Below are 13,097 nucleotides of genomic sequence, written 5' to 3'. Positions count from 1 at the left end.
CAAGGAGGACCCCAGCCCCATTCCCACGCCCAGTGGTACAAGGACCATGGGAGAAAACACAGCCTGACTTGAGAGGTTGCAAGGAAAACTGCGTCCTCAGGGGACAGTCAGGATTTTGTTAGCACAAGAATGTGAAGGGAACATTCAGGATACCAGTGATTTCACTGATGGAGGGTTTTGGGGATTAGGAAGGAGTAGGAGGTAATAGGGGCAGAGTAAGGAGTGTCTGGAACTTTACTGGGGACGAGAGTGCCCACTGTCAATATTCTATCCATCATTATACTGGAGGTCCTAGTCAGTTGGAGAAGACCAGAAAAAGGAATAAAGGGTTTTAGAATGAGAAAGAAACAGAGCTCATTATTTGCAGATAATATGATTGTCTAATGAGAAAATATTAACAGAATTACATAAGTGTAAGATGAATGTACTCAGTGCCACAGAACTGTACACTTAAAAAAGAGTAACATGCATTGTGCAATCTTACTTTTCCGCTTCATGTTACATGTTTTGTTCTACTTCTTTGTTTGATTTTGAGTTTTTTGTAGACTTTTTTTTTTTTTTTTGAGGAAATTGACAGCTGATTTTAAATTTACATGAAGGAACAAAGAGTCAAAACACTCTTGAAGAAGAGGGCGATGGGCAGATTTATACCCTACCAGATATAAAGGCTTGTTACAACTACCATTATTAAGACACAATGGTGTTGGCAGAGGGACAGACAAATTGACAAATGGAATGTGATAGCTTAAAAGCAGATCCATATTGGAAATTTGATAGTTGATAGAGGTGACATTGAAGATCACTGGGAAAAGGACTGCTCAGCAAATGATTCTGGACTGTTGGTAGTCCACGTGGGGAAAAACCAAAATTGTATTCCTGCTTCACCTCCTATACAAAAGTCATTCCAGGTGGATTTAAAGACAAATGGAAACGACAAAAGTTTAAGCCTTTCAGAAGAAAATATAGGAGAAAATCTTTGACTTCAGAGTAGGGAAAATTTTCTCAAAGACTCAAAAACATTCTATGCATAAAGATGATGGTAAGAAAATTAAGAGTTTCTGTTCTTCAAAAGACAATATAATACAAAGAAGTTAAAAAGACAAGGTGGGAAAAGTAACTTAAAATCTATTCAACTGAGGGACTTCCTTGGCGGTCTAGTGGTTAAGATTCCGAGCTTCCACTGCAGGGGCCATGGCTTTGATCCCTGGTCGGCTTAGTATCCAGAATGTATAAGGAATTCCTGAGTAACAGTAAGAATGACAATAGAAAAATGAGCAAACAGTCAATTTATAGAAGAGAACACACAAATAGTTAACATATGAAAAGATAACCTCAATAACCCAGGAAATGGAAAATAAAACCATAATGAGACACCATTAGATTAATAAAGTTAAGTCTGACAGAGCTGGGTATTAATGAGGATATGCCTATTCTTGACTTAAATGGAAACATACAGCATGTTGTCTATATTTTAGTATGTAGTGAAGTGTTATATTAAAAGAAAAGTTAACTTGAGCTGTCCTAGTCCATACCTGGCCCCTTTCTTATAGTAACAAATTCCATTTCAGCAGTCTTCCTGTTTTTACCCCCCAATAGAAATCCTTTTTCAACTGACCTGGAATGAGTTCATGGCAGCAGTGTGATGCTGTCATGCATAGTCAGTCACTGGTTTATTAATTTGAGACCATGTGCTTCATGGGAAATTACTGGAAGAAGCGAACTCTCAGCCTCTGACAATCAGGCTCCCTTTGGGCAGCTCTGCAGTCTTGCTTGATCAGCTACAGTAATAAGCTGTTGTACGGTAGAGCTAATTACTCTAGGATGTTAACACCTGAGAAATTTTAAAACCACATAATTTTACACTGAAAGGCAGCCTTAAAGTTGAATTCCCTCAGTTTTGGAATAGAACAGTAAAATAAAAATAGACCAAATTTGTCATCAGAAGACGAGATTTTGGTCTTCCCTGTGCCACTGACTTGCCTTGAAAGCCCAGGCGAGTCACTTGTACTCTGAGCCTCACGCAGCGTGGAGTGGGTCTGGTCGACCTCGCCTGCTGTCTTCCTGGAGCTGTTGGGAGGGTGAGGAAAGCCGGTGGCTGCACAGCCCCGCCATCAAAGGAGGTGTTATACCATAACTACTGTCTTACGGCCGAGAGAACACATTCAGAGGGGTGAAATGTTGTCCACGGTCATTCAGCCAGTTGACAGAAGAGCTGGGACACGGACCAGGATTTCCCAAATTCCTGAGCAAGTGTCCCATGCAGCCTTGCCTCCCTCTGAAATCAAGAATGATTTCTTTCTCACACAGACTAAAATTTTCAGACTTTTTCCTTCTCAATTATTCACATTTTAAAATTTAGCATTTCTGACCAAGGTATGAATGTTTTTATCTAAGAGGCACTTTACTGACAATATTTTAAATGCATGCTTGTGTTGATAAGAATTCGCTAAATGACGGAATTCCCTGGCAGTCCAGTGGTTAGGACTCCGTGCTTTCAGTGCCAAGGGCGCGGGTTCGATCCCTGGTTGGGGAACTAATATCCCACAAGCCATGGGACGTGGCCAAAAAAAACAAAAAAAAGAATTTGCTAAATGAGAAAATCTGCAGCACACTTGGAAGTATTATGGGCCATCTTTCCTATTCTATTCAGGAAGAGGAAACACATCAAATTACATCAGAAATCTACTATAATAAGTGCTACATGTCATGTCTTAAAAATCATCTTGTTGATGTGATGGGGCAGAATATATTTAATAAAATCAATGCCCCCTTTTGAAGTCCACTCTTATTTGGTAAAGTTACACAGTTTGAAAGAATCCCCGCATAAAAAGCAAGTGTCACAGCGAGTACCACTTTCTTTTCATTCTGAAAAGCATATGGCTATTTGCTGTGTAGGAGAGGGGCAGTTATACCACTCTGGCGGATTTTACCTTCCAATTTTTGAGACATCTGCTCTGTGACAGCTATTTCTGAAAGGCTGTAGTGAGGGACTCCCACCAGAGCCTGACACTGGTCCCTTCTCTACACACTGCACTAGCATGAGGATGCTTCACCTCAAATCAAGAAGTGCAGCAGTGTGGGAAGAATACTCAAGTTACCCCTTCCCTCACAGCCTCTCTTGTCTTGTCAGTAGTGACGACGGAATTGGAATGATACCCCCCGCCCCTACTCCGCCCAGGGCTAACAAACGTCCCTGATCCTGCAGTGTGATGCCTTTTACCCCAGCGTGAGTCCTGCCTCCCCTCCTTAGTAGCTGTTGTATGATCGTGGGCAAATCACTTCCCTCTTCTGCTACCAGTTTCCTTGTCTCACAGAGGATAATCACACTCCTTCCTTCCTTCCTCCCAGAATTGTATGAAGACCCAATGAGAAAATGTCTGGTAAGCTATAGCGGGCCGTCCACTGTTAGCGTAGTGGGCAAGCCATACAGAATTGTAGCCTGGGAGACCAGAGCTGAGACTCAGGATGAGGAAGGCCAAAAAATCAGTTAAAAGTGAAAATGACATCGTATTTTTTTAAAGAAACAATTTGACTTCAGGGTCATGGATTAGGAGATGGCTAATAAAATGGTGGGAGAACGTGCTTTAGTGAGGGTATGATCGTTTCTTCTAATGTCTTTAACACTTTAATTGTGTGACACTGGACCTTCCACAGAGCTTTCATTAGTGCTCAGGAAGTACCCCTCCAGCGCACAGGACACTGCCAAGTCTTAGCACACCTTTGCGTATCAGGCCCTTTTCCTTCATAGTATGGGTATTGCAGTCTGGCCCCTTTCATAACTGTCACAAATGCAGGTTATTTTAATCCCTAAATTAATCAGGTTTTATTTTATAGTAAGCTCTGTTTGACTGGGTCCCCGAGTTACGTGCAGCCTGTTTTGTTTCGTAGGTATTAAAACCAGGCAAAAGTGTCTTGTTTCGCGACTATGGGCTGTATGATCATGCCATGCTTAGGTTTAAAGCCGGCAGCAAACTTGCAGAAAACTTTTATGTTAGACAAGATGGAACCAGATCGTATTTTTTCACTGATGGTAAGATTGCTGAACTCTGTCTTGACTGCTGTTTCCTTGATTGCATTGTCACTGTGGTACCAGTTGGAGTGGGGGTGACTGTACCCCGCTCACAAGCACAAGGTCCCAGAACAAGCCCGCTCATGCGCACCACTTACCAGCCCCGGCTGTGAGCTCACAAGCCACCTCTGGTGATGGTGTCCAGTTAGTGAGCCGGATCAGTGGACAGGCTCTGATGCGCCGCCATGTGGATGACGCCAGGAGCTGCGCTGGAAAGGGGGGAGAGCAAACCAGAATCTTCACTTCGTCCACTCAGGAATAAAGCGAATAGGACAGGGTAGTGCCTTGAGATTACTTGAGTCTCACAAAGGTAAGAAACCTTTTTCTATAAAAGTGATTGAGGGACTTCCCTGGCGGTCCAGTGGTTAAGACTTTACCTTCCAATGTAGAGGGTGCAGGTTCGATCCCTGGTTGGGGAGCTAAGACCCCACATGCCTCGAGGCCAAAAAATCAAGACAAAAAACAAGCAATATTGTAACAAATTCAATAAAGATTTCAAAAATGGTCCACATCAAGACAAATCTTTAAGAAAAAAAAGTGATTGAAACTGTTTTTACACAAATTTGCTATAGAGGGGTCTTTAAAAGGTCATTTTTGATAAGAAAACCATCCAAACACCGAGCATGATTTTAGTCTTTTAGGTATTTTGAACGTTAGTTTTAAGCCTGTTAAATACGGGCATACCTCGTTTTATTGTGCTTCATGGATACTGCATTTTTCGTAAATGGGATGTTCGTGACAACCCTGTGTCGAACAAGTCTATTGGCACCATTTTTCCAACAGCATTTGCTCACTTCATGCCTCTATGTCAGATTTTGGTAATTCTCACAATATTTTGAACTATTATAAATTATTATATTTCCTATGGTGATCTGTGGTCAGTGATCTTTGATGTTACTACTAAGACTTGCTGCAGGCTCAGATGATGGTTAGCAATTTTTAGCAATAAATTATTTTTTAATTAAGGTATACACATTGTTTTTTTAGACACAGTGCTACTGCATACTTAATAGACTACAGTATAGTGTAAACATAACTTTCATATGCACTGAGAAACCAGAAAATTCGTGTGGCTCACTTTATTGCAATATTTGCCTTTATTGTGGTGGTCTGGAACCGAAGCCACAATATCTCTGAGGTGTGCCTGTAATCTGAACCACAAGATAATTACCTTCTTAAGCTCTAATTTTTACAACATTTGTATTTCTTGAAGTGAAATATTCTCTTAAACTCAAAAATAAAGCTAAAAATGAGTGATTAACATTAAAACTACAAAACCATTAAAAATGTACGGTGAAAATTAAAAATTTGTTTTAGTGTTTTGGATTCATGAAATCTGATTAAACCAATTATAAATAATTGAGAAGATGCAGTAATATCTGCAAAGTGCTTCAGAGCACATTCTTTGGAGTAATGCCCTCGATAAGAGTCTTTGTTTTTGCTACGTAGCCATTCTATTTGTTTCACTTAATGTGTAGTGATGTATTACTTGGATTAACTTTTCCTTAGGGTATGTCACCATCAGAAGATTTTTTTTCTCCCCACCTTGGTCACCGATTTTCCTCCTTCATGTTAGCATAGATGAGGTGCTTGATGTAAACAAATTGAGCACACACACATTTTGCATGAGTACAGCCAGCCTGGAATTGTGTTTCTTTTTACTCAGACTCTTGTCCTTGGGGAATCACAGTAGGGCAAGGAGGGCGTACTACAGGTTGTTCTTAAACTTTTTTGCTTATTGTTTATTTGGGAGTTTTTGTTTGACAGGGAGAAGTAGGACTTTGTTAACTTTCCAGAACAAAACCTTCTTTACCTTTTAGTGTTGAGGTTCTCCTTCCATTAAGGACACCCTGTCTCAGCCTCCCACCCCCCTCACCACTGCTCAGCGGCGCAGTGGAGTCCAGACTGCGAGCGCTGTCGATCTGCTTGTCTTCTAGAATTCCTGGCACGGCTCTTTATGGACACAGGTTACGAAGAAGAGGTGAACGAGTATGTGTTTCGTGAGACGGTGAATAAAAAAGAAGGCCTGTGTGTGCCGAGGGTTTTCCTTCAGAGCAAGTTCCGAAAGTCTCTGAAGAACCCAACTCCTGTGACCCCGCGCCTGGGCCACGAGTCCTGACCTTTTACGAGGTTGATGTCTGTGCCTCCCCTTGAAGAGGAAAGTTTAAAGTCACTCTTTTTATTTTGTGTACTTTTATATTTTAACTTTTTAAAATGAATATATATACTTTTTATATTAAAAGGTAGCATGTGTGTGTGTGTTACAGAAATGTAAATAAAATTGCAAGACCTGAAGAGGAAAGTTTTATGGTATAAAGTGATTTAGCCATGTTGTCTAAGATTCCACAGAGGAAAACACGAGGGCCCTGTAGCACTTAAAGAGACCCGTGTCATTCATCACTCCTCCAGTCTGTAAATGTGTCTCTAGGCAGCATGTCAGACAACCCTGTGGAAAAATGAGGCCAAATAGACTAAAATAACACATCCCTGTGTATTTTTAGCTTGAAGGATTGTTCTCTTCTCTTCTTTCTCCAGTGTCTCATGTTTGCCCATTTCCCTCTGCTTTGGTTCATTTATGTGCCTCCTCAGGACCAGTGTCCACAAATGCCACTTTTGCATTGGAGGTCTCAAGGACACCCCATGGCTCCCTGCTTCGTCCTTGAGACCATCTGTAATTGGGCCAGTCCCTGGCCACAGTGCCCTGAGGGAGACGGGAAGGCCATCCCCTGTCCCAGCTCCCCACTGGGAAATGAGGCGGCGGCAGCTAAGAGGCAATGACTGCCATGGCTAGTGCTGAGGTGGCCTATGGGAAAATCCTCAGATTGGTCTGCTGACCGGTTTCCCAAGCATTCCTGCGTAATGACTTCCACTTTATAAAATGAAATCAGAGTTCTTTTGGCCTGCTAACAAAGCTGATCCTGTAGGCCGTGATGTTTCCTGTTTATGAGAATGGTTGTGTTGCGTGTACTGCCTGGCCCGCACACACAGCCAGCTAGGGCCCTTCAACCCCAAACACATTTGAAGGGGAGGGGTCCCTGTGGGGAGGGGCTGGCCAGTGGTCATAGCCGTTCTGTACAATTAGAGTCAGCCCTCCCGCTCCCGGAGAGAGGAGGGACAGGCGGTGAGGCTCAGGCGGCATGCTTGCTGGGTGTCCTCACTCTGCCATCTGTCCCTGACTGCTTGGGAGGGCTCGAAGGGGCAGGGGAAGCAAGAGGAACCCTTGTCTGTTGCTGGTCTGTTGCTTTATGTATCCTCTCCCCTTCTTTTGAAGGCTGGAAGATGGCTATCCTGGGTAAGAGCAAAACTGATGAGGACTAGTACAGAGTTGTCCTTTGAAATCAGCTTGTAAAGAAGATGAACCTGGTGGGGGGCGGGGACTCACAGGCTTCCTCATGGAGCGAGGGGCAAGCCCAGCCCCAGAGCAGTTTGTTGGGGGAGAGCCTTGACCAGCCCCAGGCTCCCCACCTCCAGTCCAGGGCTCTTTCCTCCAAGTGGCTCCAGCAAGTGCGTCCCACACCCGGCTTCAGCCCCAGAATGCTGCTAAACGCCCCCTCCTCGGAAGTCCTTTCACCCGTTTCCTCCACTAGGTCTGACCAATGTCACTTGGATTTTAGTGGCTCAGCTGGATAAAAACAGGATATTTGAAGTAGAAAGTGGGGAGCAGTGTGATGTAGTAGGGTAAGCGTGGGCTTTTGTTGTCAGAAGTCAGTTGTGGCCTCACCACTCACTCTGTTTGAACCTCAGATTCCTTAACTTGTAAGACATGGATAATTGTCCTGAGACCTACCAGAGGTGGCCGATCTGGCCGACCACGTGCCCTGGAGACGGGAGTGACACTAAGGCAAGCTGAACAGGCTGACGAGGACCCGGCCATAAGAAAAGGCCCCTCTACCTTTGCCAGGAGTTGCCTGAGGGGACGCCTGTAAACGAGGCCCACGGTTCCCTCCAAGCACAACTTGGAGTCGTCTCCGTCCTCAGGAGCAATGATGGCCCCAAATTCCTGCCCCATAAAGGAAAGGCTGCAGATTTTTCACCTGGAATATTTAAAGCTGGCCTAATGACACGCACACCTCTTGACACCCAGCCAGGTAACCTCTCAGTAACCCCACTTTAAAATGTAGTGGTTGAAAAACATACTTCTAGTTAAATGAATGAGGTGACATAGTCTATCATGGTTTGGGCCAGTGGATTGGGGTAAGAAATAATAAAAACATGGCTTCAGTTCTCTTGCTTCGGTGCCCCCATGTTCATTCTCCCTGGGACACTTCCATTACTGCACCCCAGATTAAGACAGAGGAGCAGAGTCTTCTGCAGGTTGGGTGCCCAGGAGATCCAGGAAAGCAAGGCCACTGTTTGTTTAGTAGCAAAGCTCTGTGACAACATTTGCTAAATCATAGACTGCCAAGAGTCAACCAGTATTGCCTTGTCTTCACAGGCAGAAAATAGCCCCAGAAGGGTAGTGAGTACTGGTTTACAGTGCTATAGAAAATAGCATAAGTACTATAGTGCTCTTTAGTAAGGTATATATACCATATACAGTATAGAATATATATATTATACTATGCAGTGTATACCGTATATGATACTATATGGTACTATTAATTCATTTGAGTTTTTGATATATACTACATACAACAATACTAATTGTGTTACGCTATTTGGAATATAAACATCTGGGTTCAAGTCCAGGACTTGGCCCATACAAGTAGTCAACTTCTCCAAGCCTCAGTCTTCCCATTTCTAAGACTGAGATCCTGTTACCTGTAGCACAGGACTGCTACCAGATTAAATGAGTGCTTCATTTACTATAGAGTTACAGTCAAGTGCTTGTTATTTCTATTAGTTTGTATTCCCCAAGAAAATGACTTAATCCATACTCCTCTTCACGAAGCGGTCGTATTTAATCTGACAGGGCCCTTTGAAAGGGCCCAGGATTTGGATGAACCACCACAAGGTGGCGCTAGATGCCAGATATTCCCACTAGCCTCAGCTGGGCCCCAATCTTAATTGCAGTTAAAGCGTGTCCGTTTTTATTGTCTTTGAAGAGGAAGGGAAATGCTTACAAATGTGTTTTCTAGGTCAACTTTAGCTCAGAAGATCAATTTTGGCCTCACAGTGGGGATAAGAAAGCAAGGGTGCTTTTCTCCAGCACTCATTCTACTTTGCCTACTGAAGGCAACATTTTTAGGCAATGGGCTCTGAAAGTGTCTGCAAGGCCTTACCCCTCCTCATCCTCAAGTGGTTGTGTGGACTTGCTTTTACGTTGCCAGGGTTTAAAGCAAGAGAAGGGACTGCAGCGTGGACACTTGTTTGCCTCACACGTTATTCGGTTGTCTTTGACAGCCTTTGGTTCCCTATTTCACAGTTGTCAATCAAGGGAGGGAAAACTGTGAAGTAAATCGTGTCTACCAAAAGAGTGTTTTCCAGGACCAAGTTTGCTGTTGGGGAGCAAATATTTAACAGAAACTTAAATAAGCTCCATTAATGAAACCAAAAATTAGCTGCTTTTTCACTTTTCCTTTCTGCCCTTCTCAGATGTGTGGCATTTCATTAGATAGTATTCAGTAGGTACTGGCTGGGCACAGGGTCCCATGGGGTCACTGTGGCTGGAGTACAGGATTGGGAAGGGAGGCAGTGCGGGCACATGCTGAGAGGTAGCCCTGGCCGAGTCTTCACTCAGCCAAAGCAAGACAGCTAGGAAGCCAAACACAACCACCAGAGGAAAGAGAAACAGGAAGAAAGGCTATGGGAAACCTGAGCGTGACAACCGTCATCATTTAGAAAGAATATTTCCACATTTTCACAGTAGAGGCATCATACGCTCTCGTCTGGGGCATGGCCGTGAAGATGAGAACGTGACACACGGCTCCTTTAGAGTATCTTACCAAGCACATCTAGAAAAACATCAAGACTAGCAAAATGAGACAATTCCCAGAGGAACTATAACTGCTAAAAATATGGTCAACTCTAGTTAGAAACAAATTTAACAAATTAAACTGAGACTCTCCTTTTTCCTACCAAATGGATAAAGCTTAAAAAACAATACTCCATGCTGGTAAAGAAATAGATGTTCAGATTTGTTCAACTACAGCTGATACTTTTTCTTCTTTATACTTTTCTGAAGTTTCCATGTTTTCTGTAATGAGCATATATTGCTTTTACATTAAGAAAAAAAGTAATCTAGCATCCTCAGAACTCCTTTGAAAACCTCATAAGTTAAATGAACTAAAATCCTTGTGACAAATCTGCTAGAAATACCTTTTTAACCTTTAAGATTCTTACCCATCAGGAACTAGAAGACACCTCCCAGAAATAAGAGAATGGGTATCTTAGGATATTCTTTTTGTTCCCAGTGCTCTGGACTCATGGGGAGGTGCCTTGGATGGGGAATTTTCATCTGTTGGGCTGGGCCTTCCATGGCTGGTTTGAATTTGGAAACGCATATCCTTCAGTCCCTTGGAGAATTTTACTCTAAATTTTTATTTAGTTATTTCTCACCACTACCAACACACACATACACACACCCCACATGTATTTTCTCTCTTTCTGGAACTCTTATTAAAATGTTTCACTTCCTGAACTCATGCCATAATTTTACAATCTGTTCTCTCCTTCTCTGCCATCTCTCTTTCTTAACATTTTGCTTTCTGGGAGATTTAGCTCACAGTCCTTTCATTGAGTTTTTAAATTTCTGCTTTCACAATTTTAATTTCCAAGAACATTTTTTATTCTTTCAGTGTCCATTTTATTTTATAAATTTATTTATGTATTTATTTTTGGCTACATTGGGTCTTCTTTGCTGCACGTGGGCTTTCTTTAGTTGTGTCGAGCGGGGGCTGCTCTTCATTGTGGTGTGCGGGCTTCTCATTGTGGTGGCTTCTCTTGTTGCAGAGCAACGGCTCTAGGCACGCAGGCTTCAGTAGTTGTGGCTCGCAGTCCCAGTAGTTGTGGCTCACGGGCCCTAGAACGCAGGCTCCATAGTTGTGGCACACGGGCTTAGTTGCTCCGCGGCATGTGGGATCTTCCCGGACCAGGGCTCGAACCTGTGTCCGCTGCATTGGCAGGCAGGTTCTTAAACACTGCGCCACCAAGGAAGCCCTCAATGTCCTTTTTTTTTTAAGCAATGTTTTTATAATTTATTTTATTATTTATTTATTTTTGGCTGCGTTGGGTCTTCGTTGCCGCGCGCGGGCTTTCTCTAGTTGTGGCGAGCGGGGGCTACTCTTCGTTGCAGTGTGCAGGCTCCTCTTTGCGGTGGCTTCTCTTGTTGCGGAGCACAGGCTCTAGGTGTGCGGGCTTCAGTAGTTGCGGCTTGTGGGCTCAGTAGTTGTGGCTCACAGGCTCTAGAGCGCAGGCTCGGTAGTTGTGGCGCACAGGCTTAGTTACTCTGTGGCATGTGGGATCTTCCCGGACCAGGGCTTGAACCCATGTCCCCTGCATTGGCAGGCGGATTCTTAACCATTGTGCCACCAGGGAAACCCTGTCCATTTTTTTTTTTTTTTTGGTCCATTTTTAAAATAGCAATTTAGTCATGTTTCATGGAAGCAATGTCTTCTCTGATCTAAGGCATATACTTTCCACAGGGGCAAAGTTGTCCCCCAGAGGGGCAAAAATCGGTTCTTTGGAGATTGGCAAAAAATATTAGATAGTACAATAAATTGTGGCCCTCCAAAACTCAACCATATTTGACAAAATCATATTCTTTAATATTTAATTTCTGTCATTAGGAAAAAATAAGTTTTGATTCTAATTTTTCTCCTTAGAGATGTGGTTTAGTTTTCATCTCCCTATATAGTCTCCCTATCAGTCTGGATTCTCCAGAGAAACAGAACCAATATATATAATTATATATAATATATATTGTATGTATAATAATATATGTATACATTATATAATTATATAACATAAATACATAATTGTATATTTTTTCCTTAGTCAGCTTTTTATTATGATTTTGTTATTTGATTTTATCCACACAGTTAGATGTTCAAGTTCTTTATCCACTCAACCAAGTGAAGACATTTAATAGACAGACAAATGGATGGATTTGGGAGTATATTAAGGATAATGTAAACTGTTAGCAAAACAAATAAGTGTCTGACATTTAGAGAGGAAAAATCTGAAGGGGAATAGAGAAATTCACAAAAAAGCAAAGAGATGATGGGTAATTTAAAAATAAATAAGTAAATAAGGAGAGAGAGAGAGAGAGATTATAAGTAAATAAATAAGGAGAGAGAGAGAGAGAGATTGGTTTACTATAAGGAATTGGCTCACACTGAGCTGAGAGGCTGAGAAGTCCAGGATGGAGGCTGAGAAGTCCAGGATGGAGGCTGAGAAGTCCAGGATCTACAGTTATCAAGCTGGAGGCTCAGGGGAGCAGACAGTATAGTTCCAGTCCAAGTCTGATGGCCTAAGAAGCCAGATTGTTGATGGTTTAAGTTCAAGTCTGAGTCTGAAAGCAGGAGAAGACCAATGTCCCAGGTCAAAGACAGGCAGAGAGAAAAATTCTTTTTTACTCAGCCTTTTATTCTATTCAGGCCTTCAACAGATTGAATGAGGCCCACCCACACTGGGGAGGGCAATCTGCTTTACTCAGTCTACTGATTCAGACGTTAACCTCGTCCGGAAACAGCCTCACAGACACACTCAGAAATGATGTTTCACCTATCTGGGTATTCTGAGGCCCAGTCATCATACTCCATTTCCTTTTTTTTTGTCTTTCCTGCTTTGGTCTAAACCTTTATTGTTAGGGGCTGTCCTCAGGTTTGTGATGATCCTTGGTTTTCCATTCATATTTTTAAATGGGGCGCTAAAAGCTGGTTAGAACTCTGAGCATCAGGAGTTGTCAATGTGGGCTTCTCTTTATGGCGGTCTGCCTGTTGCTTTATATAACCCACATTTTGATATCTTTAGATCTCTCCAGAAAATAATCTTCCAGTCCCTGCCTGGAAGATACCATCCTAGCTACCCGTGATCTGGGAGCCAAGCCAGTGAGAGGTGGGGAAAATCTCAGTGTTCAGCATGTAAG

General features: G+C 42.8%; 1 protein-coding gene across 5 annotated transcripts in view; it reads left to right on the top strand.

Moving 5' to 3' along the window:
- The window catches only part of METTL6 (methyltransferase 6, tRNA N3-cytidine), a 60,120-nt gene that overhangs the window by 12,022 nt on the left and 35,001 nt on the right, over positions 1–13,097 (top strand). For 2 of the 5 annotated variants that reach the window (XM_082392808.1, XM_082392807.1), the window contains exons 5-6: positions 3,889–4,030; positions 6,007–6,371. The exons of 2 other annotated variants lie outside the window; for them this stretch is intronic. In XM_082392808.1, coding sequence (XP_082248934.1) covers positions 3,889–4,030; positions 6,007–6,188 — 324 coding nt within the window. In that variant the 3' untranslated portion in view covers positions 6,189–6,371. Of the gene's footprint in view, positions 1–3,888; positions 4,031–6,006; positions 6,372–13,097 lie in introns of those variants that run through there. One more of the 5 variants, XM_082392811.1, reaches the window with a different exon arrangement.

Source organism: Balaenoptera borealis (assembly GCF_965194805.1).
Source record: "Balaenoptera borealis genome assembly, chromosome: 5".
NCBI classification, from domain to species: Eukaryota; Metazoa; Chordata; class Mammalia; order Artiodactyla; family Balaenopteridae; genus Balaenoptera; species Balaenoptera borealis.
The sequence above is the reverse complement of the archived record's forward strand: the minus strand, read 5'-3'. Positions and strand labels throughout refer to the sequence as shown.